The sequence below is a fragment of the Channa argus genome, chromosome 8 (assembly GCF_033026475.1).
Source record: "Channa argus isolate prfri chromosome 8, Channa argus male v1.0, whole genome shotgun sequence".
NCBI lineage: Eukaryota > Metazoa > Chordata > Actinopteri > Anabantiformes > Channidae > Channa > Channa argus.
Genome location: NC_090204.1, coordinates 20775274 through 20791430, shown reverse-complemented (window position 1 = coordinate 20791430; position 16157 = coordinate 20775274). Strand labels below are relative to the sequence as shown.

The 16157-nt window shown below is 41.3% G+C and overlaps 1 protein-coding gene across 2 annotated transcripts; it reads left to right on the top strand.

The window, feature by feature from the left end:
* Window positions 1-1237: 1237 nt before the first annotated feature.
* On the top strand, window positions 1238-16124 carry zmat3 (zinc finger, matrin-type 3). Of its 2 annotated transcripts, XM_067513051.1 has the most exons (6): window positions 1238-1513; window positions 6639-7375; window positions 7453-7593; window positions 8192-8358; window positions 8668-8771; window positions 10796-16124. In XM_067513051.1, exons 1-6 carry the CDS (start codon window positions 1378-1380, stop codon window positions 11002-11004), a joined length of 1494 nt encoding a protein of 497 aa, XP_067369152.1. In that variant the 5' UTR covers window positions 1238-1377; the 3' UTR covers window positions 11005-16124. The 2 variants fall into 2 exon arrangements, with proteins under 2 accessions (XP_067369152.1, XP_067369153.1); XM_067513052.1 differs by lacking the exon at window positions 7453-7593.
* The last annotated feature ends 33 nt before the right edge of the window (window positions 16125-16157 follow it).

Genomic DNA, 16157 nt, shown 5'->3' with positions numbered 1-16157 from the left:
ACACACACACACACACAAAGAGTGAAACTGTTATCGCTGCGATGCCTGAATGGCACAACACGCCGCCTCGGGTGTGTTTCAAACCTCAACTCCACATTTTATCACAGGAGCCGTGTTTCACTGTGTGTGTTAGCTTGACACCCGAGTTACTTGTTATTGCAAAGTGGCCCATAGTTCGATAAGATAAAAAAAAAAAAAAGTTTATTCATGATCCGGGAGGGATAATTAACACTTTACAACAGCACAAAGACCAAAATTGGTAACTGTTTACATGAATAAAACAAGAATAATTGGATCCATTGGCAACCAAACATTTACATACAACTATATATGACATTTATATTTACTACATGTTAATATTAAATAGAATGTTTCGTCACAATCCACCCAATGGCTTAGCATTTATAATTAGCATATTCTCATTTAGTGTATTAATAATAAACTATGTTGTAAGTATGGGCTACAGCGCACGTGGATGCTGTGACGTAAACAGGTAAAGAATAAGAACATAGGAACACACAGCTGCAATACTGTAAAACCAGTTACAGTACAACTGGTTTTAATCCACACGTATTACATGGTTGTATACAGTTTGAAAGGGCTAAAGGACAAACAGTTAATTATCGCTGCGTTATGGGTCATATAACCTTTGTGCCAAAACTGAAATTCACAGATAATACAATATTGATAATATATTATGTATGGACCTAATAAAAGAATCTTAATGCACGGTCTACTATCAAGCTTTATAAAGGGCTACTACAAAATACTCAGTAGGTTACAATATAAGTCAAAATATAACCACCACTACTACTACTACAGACATTATGCGGCTAATAATAGCCTACTTGGTTTTCACTCCTGTGTGCCATCTCCACAAACTGAATTCCTTTTTCACCATGGCAGCATTTTATTTTATTTTCCCATATGCTATAAATAATCAAATCTGTTCTCCCAGCAGATTAAAGCCTCATTAAAAGCCAACAAGGGTGATGATCTGAGCCCACCACAGAAGTGTAACATATTTATACAATGTGTCATGATTGCCACCCCTGCAAATCAGCAGCGGTGGCATCGGAAATGGACTGTGCCAAAAAGCAAAGGAGGGGGTGGAGGAAGATCAGCGAGGACAATCTCCTTTAAAAAAGAAAAAAAAAGAAAGAAATTTTTACCCACGCTGAAAACGCTTTTATCGATGTTTAAAAGAGGAAATCAAATGCACTGTGTTTACCGGGTGTTTAGTTGGCCACTGGCAGTATCTGTGTAACACTGTCTTCCTGAAGTCACCCCTCCGGTGAAACCCACAGTGTCTGAGCTTGTGGTAGCGGCTGTCATCCTGCCTGGCCGCCCGGTTTTTGGAGAGAAGTTGGCAAAGGGATGTGCCTGCGAATGATGGCGCTGCAGATGAAAAACGGAGATGCAACATACTACCAGAGTGCAGAGTACTGCAGAAATTACACTTCGCCGCCTGTCAGCTACGGTGACAGCAGCCATTATCTCGCCCGGTTGCCAGGTAAGGAGAGGCTCGACATATAGGAGCTCCTCTTTAAATATGAGCAGTCTTATGCGCTAATGTGCAAGGATGGAGAAAATCTAACCAGAGACAGGGTGAGCAGGAAGGTGGATGTTGAAACCGGTTTCCCTTGTTACTGCTGTCATCACCATAATGTCATGTAGAGAGGTGCAACAGCCACCATTCTGTCCAGCTTATAGACAGAGCATGGATGCTGCAGTGTAAAATCTGAGGTATGGTTTCTTGTACTGTAAAGCTCTGGATCTATTACACCAGAGGGACTTCAGGTTTGAGCTGATGTCTGACTGTAATTTGAAACAGTGTGCACCCTCAACGCAATGTTCACTTTCATCCCTGGAGTGTGGCAGTCAATCAAGTGTTCTGCTGTCAGGTCAAGTGAAGAAATAGAAACTCAGTGTGCTTTACTCTTTTGCACTGCTTGATCTGCACAGCTAATGGTGACATGTGGCAATTATACAGTAAGTGGTTCTTCGTTGCACCTGCACAGTTGCTGCCAAAATTGGCTTTTCAGTCAGGGACTTGAGGCCAGCATGTGGCACAGTCATGTACAGAGGATGCAGATTTACAGTTAGTGACAGATCAAATCACCTCAGATTTCATGTTCTTGCATCGTGAAATGGCATTTGTATAAAAGTTATTGTGATTAATTGAAAGTTAAATGCACACGGGTGAGAAGTAAGTTTAGAAGTATAGAAAATCTTCATTTTCATGATAAATAAGACGTCATGTATCACCAAACATTTATTAAATTAGGCTCCTTAAATGTGACTATAAATGTATGACTGTAAATATGAATTTGCTGACTCTTTGCTGACTCTTTTAACATTTGGTCAACGAAAAAAAAAACATTTTTAAGGAACAATTTTGGATTCCGGTAACGTAGGAGTGGCTTTTGTAAGTATTTCTAAAATATCTAATAGACTCAATGTTAAATTCTGGAATTAAAAAAAAATATATAACTATACAAAATTTGTACTCCTAAACATACACACCATTTCTCAGCAAGACAGCTAGCATCTTAGAAGCTTTTTTCCTATAGGGAGAAATGGATAATAACTAATCAATATATCGCTAGCTGCCTAATGCATGGCCCGGGTGGCTTGTCCTCAGAGGCTTCAAAGGAGAATTATTAATGTTAAGCACATGGCCAGTCGATGACAGCTCAATTAACACAAGCTTTTCTCCAGGAGAGGAGTTGGGTGAAGGAGATTTTTAACCTTTCGTGCTACTGAGATGTAAAAGTGGAGGCCAGATTTTACAGTAGTGGTACAGTAAGTACATTGATGCATTTGGTCTTTGTTGCTTTCTGCGTTCATCCACTGCCCAGTGAGGCAGATGGAATAAGTGCAGGAGGCATGTGCTTCTCATCACTCCATAATTGATGTGACACAACGCAGTACGGCAAGAGAAACTCTAGAGAAAATGCACAACACTTGGCCTATTTAGAGATTCTCAGTGGAGGCCATGAGATTATTGGGCTTCAGGACAAGAGGGTTGACTGTGGCAAACAACAGAAAAAAAAAACCCCATCAAGCTCAAAAAGGTGAAGTGAATAACTGAATGAATTTCTGAGGCACTTTCAGGTAAGCCATTCATTTTTTCCTGCGCTGGCTACTGCTCTGTGACTTTGAGTAGAATATATGTTAAAAATTTTACAGAACATTACTATGTTGCCAGATTACTTACCTTTGTTTCTCATTCATCTGTTTTCTTACTTGCAAAGTTGACTGTTTGGTTCTCTAAAACATCAAATGCAAAACAGCTTTGCAGCTGTTGATGTACAGTGCGTTTGCTGCATTGCTGAAAACTAAATTTTTCGGGGGCCTGGAGCTTGGTCTTCAAAAGGAGAAGAAAACTGACCTTGGCCTATTTAGCTCACATTAAGTCTCTGGAAAGAGGAGAACACATAGGCCATTTTGTTTTTCTGACACCTCTGTCCTTAAATGTCAAGAGAGGACAAAAAGTCAAGGTTTGAAATATTCTGAGTCAGGTTCAAGCACCAGTTTTCTCTTTATTATGTGCAGCGATTTGCTTCCTTCTGCCTTTAGAAGTTTTTGGTACTTCTGTGTCTCGTTTGGGTGTTTTACTTCATTCACTGTTCATTCATTTTGCATCTCTTTGTGGTTATGGTGCACCTGGCTCCAAAAAACAAGAAACATGAACTCCAACTTTATAGGCTCTGGCCCACTAACCCCCCTGTGACCTCTCTACACTGAATGCCCATTTGCAACAAATGGTCAAATGACTGGACCGGTCCCAGTTTATCTCAGGGTCAACACAGATAGAGACGTACGTAGACAGACAAGCGTTCACACTCACATTTACACCTACAGGCAATTCAGAGTCACCAAGTACGCTAACATGCATGTTTTTGAAAACCAGGGCACATGGAGGAAGCTCGTGCATGCACAGGGAGAACATGCAAACTCCGCATAGAAAGGCCGCAGCCAGCAGGCGGATTCGAACCGGGTCGGCATGTCGTTGGTCGTATTTACTGTGTAGTATCAGTGTGTAGTAGTGTGTTCTCTTACTGTAACTGCTTAATGGATCATATCAAGCAGAAAGCGTTAGCTATTCTGCCGTGAGGTCTCATCGTGGGTCTCGATTTTACTGCTGACAGGTTAAAGTGAATCATCTGAAGTAATGTACAGTATGTGGAACCTGAATTGTGGATCTGTTTTACATTGATTGTTGACTTATGATCCTATTTTTATTGGTCTACAACAGCTGCATAAACATGAGACACGAGCTTACTCTTACATTTTTGCCCTTTTCTAAGTTTTAGTGTCAGCTCCATCCATCCATTTATAAGTCATGTCCTTTTTTTTATACTTGTCTACATCTAACTTTGGTGTTTGAGTGTTGCATTTGTGAAGCCGAGTTTGGTGCCTCTTTGTTTGGACTTTCTGTGGGAAAAGCTTTGGCTCCTCACTTTCTTTGTCCACTCGATGCTCACACATTACCTCTGTTTATTAGAGATAAATAACTGCTTCTGCTCCCAAAGGATGCCAGAGAATATTTCCAAAAAAGGAGCTTTTCCTACGTTTCTATGTTCTAAGACGTAAAATATTCATTAAAATAACAATATCAGAGATTTTTGCTTTTACTACTACAGTGTATGTGTGACATTTACTGTTCTGCAGACTCTCCAGCAGTTTCACCTTGCAGCTGACAGGAGGATAGTAAGGCCAGTGCCTTGTCCTGCATACCTTTCTCCTGAGGTCAGCCAGACCAGGTGACAGACAGGCAAACAGACTGGACAGGCAAACTGACAGCGAGCAGCATTGGAAACACAAACACTCCAGGGTGTTATTTTGGGTCCATGAATCACTGCCATTCGGCGTCCAATTGTAATCCAGAAGAAAGCTCCAAACACAGTGGTGTTGGCTGATTACTGACCTGACAATATATGTGGTTATGCACATCTTCAATGGCACATTAGAACAGCACGAACCAACACAACACATGTGCCATTCCTAACATTAGGCTCTTTTAGTTGTTTCTTATACACACACACACACACACACACACACACACACACACACACACACACACACTATAACTATATCAATCGGAGCCATCCCACTTAAGGCTGTGATCTCTTCTGATCAGAGAATCTTGAGGGATTTTATTGTCACTGCGTCTATTTGTGTGTGCACGCATACATGTGTATTAAATGTCCCACATGCATGACTGGAGGCTCTGCAGACCCAGCCTAATCTGCCCACTGGTGTGTGATGGTTTCCATTCACCCCCCTCTTTACATCTCACCTGCCTCAGTGCTGCAATAAGTAATAACCTAATATTAGTTATAATCGCATACTTATCTTTGACATTTGTGGATTATTTTGTCTAGTCTTGTTTGTAAGAAGAATATTTTTAAGTGAACCAATGTTGGCCAAGTTTCTGATGTCATTTGTTTTCATACAGTTTCTCGCATTAACTCAAATTTTTATTTTCCCTTCTTCAAAACAAATCTGGCTAATCAACATATCTTCTGCAATTGTAATGCTTTGTACCATGATGAATTTTACAACTCGGTAGTAGCAGGGTAAAAGTGGGGTAATATTTCAGAAATTACAAGGTAATATTGGGTATTTTCAAGGTACTGGCACAATAATAGTCGGTGGCAATATCTTGGTCATAACAAGGTAGTAACAATGTAGTTGTAACATATTCGTAACAACAAGGTAATGAGGTAACATTTCTGTAATAATGCTGTAAACAGCATTATTTGCTGTAAACAGCATTATTGATCCGAAATAATAAAGTAATGTCATTTGTTTAATAGGTAATAACAGGTAATAGTTTGGTAATCAATAGATATATATACAACAACACATGGGTAATAATGTGGAAACTAAATACCAAGAGTTTGAGTAATTACCTGGAAACATACAAGGTAGTTTATGTGTAATAACCTTGAAATAGAGCTGTAGAATTTTCTGACTTAATTACATGTTAATATCTGTAATGGCGAGGTTCACTACATGACTCCTCCCCAGAACGTATTTACACACAAATGCCAACTTATTGTTGCAGAGAAATACCAAGATGACCACACGAGAACCGTGCATATTTGTGCATTTGTGCAATCTGTCTATTTAGATGTTTAACATGCTGGTGGCACTAGAAATCTGGAGATTAACTCAAGTCAACTTTTGTTTCTCGAAGGACATTTTGTTCGCATCCAGGCATCACAACAGAAAAAGCAAACAAGCAAACACAACCAGCATTTGGATTTGTTCTCTGAAAAAACTGACATGACATTTCACCCAATTGTCAATGAGATATTTCAGACCAAGTCAAAGCTCCGGACCAACTGACTGAGTGACAGACTGACATTGTTTATGTCAGTCTGTCTAAGTATTAGTGCATGCACTTTCCAGGTTCCTTAATTATGGTAGTCCCAGTGTTCATACATGTGTAAAGCCATTAAGGCCATGAAGACCTAAAGCAAAAAATGGCATCCAACATAAAGACTGTATTTGTCAAAACTTCAAATGCTGACATGGCACAAATGGTAGGTGGAAAGTTAATTTGTGTGTTATTGCAGTCGTACTGTATAATTAACATATCTGTGCATTGCCTGTGATGTCCACAGGCCCAGAGACCATGTTGAAGCCTCCCCTGAGTCTCTTCAGTCATCCCCAGCAGACTTTCCAACACATGGACTCTCTGCATCAACTGGGACCTCCGCCAATGGCGCCTACGCAGCCACCCGGCCCACCACCCATAGCCCCTGCTCATGCAATTGGGCCCCCAGCTATGAGCCCCACCCAGACTCTAGGACCCCCTCCAGTAACTGCAACTCTCACTTTAAGGCCTCCACCAATTACTTCGACACATACCTTAGGTCCTCCTCCAATGGTCTCAGCTCAGCCAATGGGGCCTCCACCAATGGCACATGCCTTGGGTCCCCCACCTGTAAATCACACACATGCAATAGTGCCTCCGACCATGGACCTCACACAGCCGCTGGGGCCTCCACCTTTGAACCCTGCACAAACACTGGTGCCCCCACCCGTCGTGGCACCGGGAGCTAATCGATTCCCTCTCCCTTCCAGCCCCCTGTCCTCTCCTCCTGCTGCATGCCCAGACCCTTCACAGCTTCCCCCAAGACCCCTAATACAGGCCGTCATCCCAGGCCCTGGTCCGGGCCTAATCCCTGGTCCTCTGCAGGCAGCCCCAGCTAGCGAGCATCCCCAAGATGAGGGCTGTCCAATAGGGATGGAGGAGCAGGAAGACTCTCTGGGGCTTGAGGAACTGTGTAAACCGCTGTACTGTAAACTTTGCAACGTTACCCTCAACTCTGCTCAGCAGGCACAGGCTCACTACCAGGTTAGTCCAATACACAAATGAAATATTAACACACATACAAAAACACAAAATTGTGTCTGCCTTATCTGTCTGTGTAGGGGAAGAACCACAGCAAAAAGCTGAAAAATTTCTATGCTGGCAGCCAACAGCCCCCAGCCATCAGGATCTCTGAAGTCCCAGAGGCGGCTGGCCAGACAGCTCTCAGCTCGGGATCCAGCGACAGTGACGCAGGCAGACAGGTCACATTAAAACCTTAGCAACTCAGCACCAACCTAACTACATGTTACACTTTTAGTCGAGGAGGTGGGTGTACTGCTGCAGAAGTGGCCATTTTGCTGATAGAGGTCATTTCCCTTTGAGGAGGTGGTAGGGAACTGCAGAGTCACTGTGCTTGATTGGAACAGTGGAAAATCGCACATAATCCTCTAACCACTGAACAATGTACCGTCTCCACACATTCTGGCTGCAGGCTAAAACAAAAAGTTTCTTTTCACAGTGCTGCCAAGGGTTAAATCTAAAAGCGCTTTGAAAGCGTTACATGAATAAAATGTATTTCTGTGATGATTAAAAGCATCACAATGTGAACATTCCAACATACGGTGACATGTCTTTTGTTTTTATGATTTTGTGTAAAAGTAAAAATAAAAATATCACTAATTTGGACATCGCAGTATACATTTATGATTTTTCTTCTTGAATTAAACTTTGGTGTATATTTCCCAAACACCTTGAGAAATAGTTTTCGTTCTTCCATCCGACCTAATTAATTCTTCTCACAGTTTCCTACCGAACTCCTCTCCCTTACAAACACTGCGTTGCTTTGTTCTGTATCTGCAGGCGCTGTACAAGGGGGCGACCCGGGTCATCTTGGCCACTGAGAATGACTATTGTAAGCTGTGCGATGCCTCCTTCAGTTCACTGGCAGTTGCACAGGCACATTACCAGGGAAAAAACCACGCTAAGAAGCTGCGGCTTGCTGAGGCTCAGCAGAACTCCAGTAACATGTAGGTGTTTTCTGTGACCACCGTACTTCGCTGTGCTTCGTACGGCCTTTGCTTTTGGTTTGCTTTGATTTCCTTTGAATAATGAGGTTTGAATAAGAAACACGCAGCCTATAAAAATATACTGCAGATCATCATACAGGAAGACTTTCCCATTGCAGGAAAAAAAAAATCCCCTAAACAAACAGCTAGTTTCCGTTTCATTAATTAGCCAATTAGCAACGCTGGTGCTATGAAAAGATAATAGTACTATATAAGTTGTATTCACCTTTTGGACCAAACTAATTAGTTTTTTCTCTCCGCATGTTGCAGGGAGGGCAGCAATGACGCAACCCCAAGAAGAAACAGGAAAGATGGCAGTGAGTACAGACTGGTGAAAAACCGCCGCAGCCCACAGCTGCCGGCTTCCATGCCAGGTAAAACATAAAAACTGAAAATTAAAAGTTTATACCACTATATTTTAGAATTATAAATTGTTTTTGTCTGCATCTGAAAAACACAAGTTCTTATAACCAATCACTGTTGGTGATGAACAGTTATTCAGTCTGTTCATCACCATCAACAAACTGAGCTCTGTTTTCTATTTAAACATCTGAAACACAGATGCTCTCACTGCCCTGGACCACCTGCTATATACAGAGCAGCCAAACAGCATACAATCCTGTGCTAACTAGTGGTAGCCCATAGCAATCATGACCACATTAAAGTTATATCCAATCTTACAGAAAGTTTTAGGTTAGAGAAACATTAGATTGTTATCTACAGAATCCATGATGACGAGCATATAGCAGCTGGCTCTTAGTGGCTTAAACTTTTATTTCTCCAGCAGAAAGACTTGAATATCACTTATGGTTAATGGTTAATTGTCACTTCACTGACAAATGTTTAGTGAATATAATTTGCATAGCACCTTTCATACAATATTGCAATTCAAGGTGCTACCCAAATAGGACAAAATAAAATGAATTCTAAAATCACATGAAATCAAGTAGTGTACAACAATATTCTAATATAAAAATAAATGCAACGCGAAGTGAAAGCCGCAGCCACTGAGGTACACAGGGACATTTAAATACAGATTAGAAACTTTTTAACATTTCTTCAAAACATGGGAAGACTAGCAGTCGAGAGTCTTCTGGATGATTATTTACAGAGATCAGGGCCGAAGCAGCTACAAGCCTCTCTGAAGACCTGCATCTTCTTCTGAGTACAGATAGAAGACGACCTGGTGACCTGAGGAGTGTGGCTAGATTATAGTCAGTGATCAGATTAGAAATACACCAGGGAGTCAGACCACAACTACAGACCACTAAAACATTTAGAAGTGAATTCCCTGTTGTATTGGGACCCAGTGAAGACGTTAAAGAACTGCAGCAATGTATTTGTAGTTGCAGGTTCATGTAAGGACTTGAGACTGTTTTGGTAGCCCAGGTACCAGTAGTGACGTTTTTTTCTTTTATTTTCTATGGAGCGCTCACTCATTCTCTGATGTGTTGTAATAGCTGGCACAAACTTTCCCACTCCACCCATCAGGGACATGGTCGCACCTAATTTAGTGTTTGAGTTTAGCCTCTAACTGCTTGATTTTTTTTCAGATTCTGAAAACATCTTGTTATTTTGTGACTCTTCCATGTTTCTGTGTGTGTGTGTGTGTGTGTGTGTGTGAACTGATACAGAGAAGGTAACATAAGACTTTCTGCTAACGTCAACCATCTCTTTCTTGCCTTTTCACTCCATCTCTATTTTTCCACAGACAAAAACACAAGCTTCTCAGCTCAGTGGAGAACAGGACAAATCCTACAGTAGAGCCAAATCCCTTCCCCTCTCTCTCTCAGACACACACACACACACACACACACACATACACACTAAACCACATTGTGCTGATTTAATCATTTTTTTGATGGACAAAACCCAAAATAGCTGCACTTTCTCCTGCAGCTCTGCCATCCCGCTGTCTTTGTTATCTCTCCCCTATCTCCTTTTCATTTTTCCACCATGTGAAAACACACACACAGACACACGCGCATGCAAAACAACCATCTCTATCCAGTGATCCACCTGGTTGTAATCCTAGACACATTTGACTGTTTATATGTGCTGCTCTACAATGAGATCTTCATCAGAAGTATAACTTGACTATCACTGCATGACAGGAAATCACATGTTACATACTGTAAACTTAGGACCAAACCTGTACTAAACCTAATGGCAACCCGTCCAGCATTGGTTGAGATATGTGACTCTGAGGACAGGCTGACATTGCAGTCCAAGGAGTCACTCTGCTAACATAGCTAAAAATGCTCCCCACCCCCTTGGAAAAAAATGCTGCTCTTTCCAGCTGTCATTGTGGATAAATCTTTAATGAATCACACTTTAAGGGGGTAACTACTAGTAACGTCTTGTCTCCCGTCCACCTCTTCTCTGGGTCTCTCTCCAGGGCCGTACTACAACCCCAGACCCAGGCAGCGCATCCCCAGAGACCTGGCCATGTGTGTGACCCCCAGTGGACAGTTCTACTGCTCCATGTGCAACTGCGGGGCCGAGCAGGAGACAGACTTCCGGCAGCATCTGGAGAGCAAGCAGCACAAAGCTAAAATGTCCGAGTTAAGATACCGCCACGAGATGGAGAACCTCGGCTACAGCTAAGAGACACAGGAGGGAACAGGAGAAAAGGACGAGACGGAGACTAGAATGGGGCAAAGTCCGTGGAGAGACAGTACAAGACCAAAGTGCAGGAAAGCAAATATTAGATAATACTGTAGTAAAGAGAGGCCCAGACAGCCTCCAGGTTTTGTTGCAGTTCATTTGAGAAATGGATCAAACTCCTCATATTTGGATTATGCAGCTGTCAGTGGCTTATTGGATTTATTTAGTGTGGGTATTACTCTTATTTTGGAATTCATTTTAATCAGGCTATAATATGAACACATAGAACATTGTCTTTATGCACACATCACATCATTATATGATATAATGTGAGTGGACCGACTGGGTTGCTTTCTGACTCAGGAAGAATCATATGAACTGCAAATAAATCTTGAGCTTGTTCAGGCTGTAGGGAAACGACTAATGGTGCACAGAGATCCAGGAGTGGAGGCACAAAAACACTGAGGGCTAGTGCATTGAGAGAGAATTTAAAATGTGGGAGATTCAGAGGAAAAAAAAAAAGATAATCATCACCGAGGACGAAAGTCCAGTTTTTCAGCCCTACAGGTCTGGCAGCAGGAACATCAGGCCACTTAGTGACTAAAGACCTAACAGGGCTCAAAAGAGCAAACTCATCAACTTTATATCCTGCTACAGGTTTAAATAAACTTACAGCACTATTCACTGATTTAAATAAACAAAGCACAACTAACGTCATCTGGGGGGAACAGTGTTATATGAAATATTATTAGGCCAAGCCGACGTCTCAACTGTTTTGTGGTGCGTATGAAGCTAAAGGCTAAGCCCTAGTTCGTGCCTTTAGGGAGGATAATTCTATATCGTAAGCGCTGGCTGGGCATTTGGCAACATAGTAGCAACAAATCTTCAGTGTTGGTTGGGTTTTTCTATAGTCTGTGTCATCTCTCTTCTTAATAATTCTAAATCCATACAAATATTATGTAAATATGCTCAAATCACAATTAATATAATATACATGAATAATGATTCATGAATGACTTATTAATAGATGAGTGATTCTTTGGTTGATGTTAGTCTATATTGTAAATCTATTTAATAATTATCAGGAATCTTGTAAAAGTGTGCACTGAGTGAATGTCTACCTATCAGAACTGTGTGTGTGTGTGTGTGTGTGTGTGTGTGTGTGTGGTGGTTTTGTTTTTTACTTTGTAAAAGTAAAAGTTCTGGTTCCATCCGACTTAGTTCAAAGCTGCTTGCTTTTGAGTGACATTTATTTTAGGTTAATTCTTTGTGAGGAAAGATGCGCAAACATGCCTGACACTTGGCAAAATGTGCCGCTCAAGGCTTTAACTCCAAACTTCTAATTAGTTTGCAAATTGCAAATGAACGTGTGCAGAGATTGTGGGTGTTTGCGAGACGTGTCATTTAATTCTCCCAATCGCTCTTGATTCCCAGTGGGGACGTAACCAAGTTTTACTGCGATGTGAAATTGTGGCAGAGGAGTGACGTGGAATTTGTCGGGATTTGGAGACACCATTTCTAGATAGATAGATATTTGTTACCTCATGTGACCCAGTTCCAACAGTTTTTAAGCGTTTAGCCCATGGAAGTTAAATTAGATACTCAATTTCATTTTGATTATCGTTCAGAAAATGGTTCAGAGCTGGACACAGTGCAGTCAGAGGGCATTTTGAGTTTTACAGTCATACTTTAAATGACTGAAAGCGCGTACTGTGCCTTTAACATTGGCTATGAAGACAACACTATTTATTGTTTAACACATTTTTTTTTTGCCTCTTTTTCTGCAGTTAGAAATTTACATCTAGATTTTCAGATGCCAGCATATTTCACTTACACAGTATTCAAGAATTTATTAGACCCTTCTTTTTAAAAGGGGAGGAAAACCTTCCGGTTTTACCCAAATTTGTTTTTCCAACTTTTTCTGCAGAGCAGCAGAGCTCAAACACACACACACACACACACACACACACTTCCACATAATTGAATCAGAAATCAAAAGCTTGATTTGGTGACATAATTAAATGCGTTGTGGAGTGAAATGGAAGCAGCATCCTGGCTTTCTTGCCAGTTGCTTTGCAGCTGTGAGGGGAGAGGCAGCTGTTCCCGACTTACATTTGTCTCTAGAGCACAAACACACACCTGATCACACACACGAGGACACTCAGGAGAATAACACTGTGAGGACAAAGTACTGTGTGTTTAGGGATTTAAACGTGGCAGAGACGGAGGGCCAGCAAGGGTGAGGCAAACAGAGCATACTGTAGAAAATAAAATGCTACGCTGTTTTATTCGCCCGCTGTGCTGTGCAGGACGACGAGGAGCTTATGAAAGTAGGAGCTGTAACCAAAGCTGTGGGTGAGACACAGTTCTTCACATTAGACGGAGTTGCAGTCTGTTAATAGCACTCCTCCTCCTCCTCCTCCTCTTAGAAATAACATGCTTTGTCTTACATGAAAGCACTGGTAGCATAACCTTTTATTATGTTGACAGGCTCCTGGATTTCTAATAAGAGCCATACTCCAATGCAGCTACTGAACACTTTCAGCAAGTGCATGAAATAATAAGCTGGAAAAGAAGAGAGGAAATAAGGAGACGTCTGGAAGCTAACAAGCTCCTCCAAGCCTAATGGGTCTTTACAATACACAGGACTCAATAAACCATTTAGATTTCTGTGCAGCCATGTAATTGGACCCTCCCAAGAAGCAGTTCCCAAGATCACTGGCATATGGCCCCTTCAAAGGTGACTTCAGACCCCTCCTCACAGGTTACGGCCTTAGTGTGGCCATTAGCTATGAGTAGTTCAACCAAAGATCGATATTTCCTTCTGAGATTCATTTGATTCACTGGATCATACTTGTTCTTTGTCGCATGAGCTAAGGGAGACATTAAAAAGAAATTAATATCCTTTTGTGCCACAGAACAATAAAGCCCATTGGCTGCGTTACCAGGGAAAGTGGACAGCTGCCTGTGGGGCCCCAAAAGTACCAGCTCTTGCCGAGGGTCCCCGAGGCCTTGTGGACACGGTCCACACAGCATATTTCTACAAATATGGCAACTTCAAGGTGACAGGATACTGTAATTCACAGATGGTGGATTACAGTATCCTGTATACAGTATGAAGTATTTCAAAGGAAAAAAAGCAGCGTCAGAGAAAAGTCATAAAACATTAATGAGATGGTTTTTTTTTAGAAGAGACAGTTTTGTCTTTTCTGTCCATTATATCATCTTGTGAGTCCTCCGATTTATTTTAGGACGTGGCCCGAACCTGCTCTAAACCATAAAGGCACTTTCTTTTGTTAGGCTCTTTTTATTTATTTATTTTTTCTTTTTTGACTGTAGACTACACAGAAGCGCTTCTTTATTGACTTTATCCTTTATAGAGAAACATCACTGCTCCTCCATGACACCGTACAGATTTATACTGGTTTATAATTTACACGGGACACTGGAGGAGGCCACAAGCAGGACTTCCATAAGAATTCCTTAACAAGTATAATTAACATTTCACCCAAAGTGTCTTTGTTTGAAAGGCGGCAACTCAAAAGCAAGATTCCACTCGATGGCAATAAATATCCAAATGATCAGACTCTAACTGGAAAGAAATGATATCGCCTGAAATTGCATAGTAAACGCAATTTACTAATGGGCTGAAACATGGCAAACCACCGCTGACAACTTTTCTCCACCTTTGGATCTTAATTGACGACACGTGTTTTAAGCAGTTGAAAGCCAACAAAATCAAGAAACGGTTGCCGTAAATAAAGGCACCTGTTAAGCCCATAGCAGGGTCGTATTGGGGCAAATGGTACTTTTATTTCCCATGATTACTGTGAGTTACATAAATGCCCGTCTCGGTCAATGTTTGGTCTGTTGAAATAGCTCAAACACCTGGGTACTGTTTCTGTTTGTTGTGTTCCGACTGTGTAGACTTTAAGGTTTTCTAACTATGAAATATAAGTTAAACGTTTATCTTCAGTGCTTTGACGTAAATGACAGAAGTTTTACATTTTGCATTGTACAACGTGGATCTGGTTTATTTTGTGCATGAGAAAACTCCTACTTAATATCTACAGTATTCAGAGAAATTATGACATCAAGGACTCTTTAAAAAATGTTTAGAAGGTTTATATGACTGACAGCATTTAGAAATGTCTATATGCTGTTTTGGAGAGAATCATAACTTTTGCACTGAATATAAAAGTCCCTGATGTTTATAAGACAGTTTCATGTTTAATTGGAGTCTAAGTCAAGTGAAACCTTTGCTAAAATGTTTATCATTTGCCTCCCATTCATTTCTAATCCGATCTTTACAAGGTGGGACATTTACGCTGTTATGGATGTGTTCAGTACCATATTTGTAACTCTGTGTTTATCCATGTGCTGCATTGTTGGACTGATCAGACCAGGATATTTGGGAAAAACTGAGGATTCAGAAAAATAACACTATTAGCTGTAAAAATAGCCTTGGCCCAAATTGGGATATCACAATATGTGTATGCACGACTGCACAGACGTTTGACCCGACAAAGAGAAGATGGTTAGGTCCCCAGCAGGGTGGCGCCATCCACTGTTTAAAAAAAGGGACAGACTCTGAAGTGTCTGTAGTTAAAACTCCAGCCAAGTTTGCATCACCTGGACGAGTGAAGAGAACCTTGACATACCAAACAATTTGGAGGCAAAATATTTTTGTTATTGCAACTGTTTGGATATTAAGATTTCACATTCAAGATTCTATTGAGTTCAGTCATTTCTACATTTCTACAAGTTAAACGCAATTCAGACGTTGATTCGTCAGCTGTAAACGCGCTGGACGGCACATATCTGAACTTTCTTTCCTTATCCAAACCTTGGTTAATCAGCACCTGGCCTTGGTGCACAGCTTCATCAATCTTCTCCTCTAACTCTCGGCCAAAATGTTAATCTGTCCTCCTAAAACTCACAGCATATTGAATGGTTACGTGTGCCTCACAGAAAAGCCCATTTATTCTGGTCTGCGGACTGAGTGAGTCTTGTGCACTGACAGAAGTCAGGACCCCTTCACCCTCAAACTGTCAGGAGCCCCAGACATCCTAGCAGTGCCCCTGCAGAACAGTATGTTCCCCTGTTCTCTCTGTGAAAACCTCAGCACACTTTCAGTGCCTCTGAACAACGTT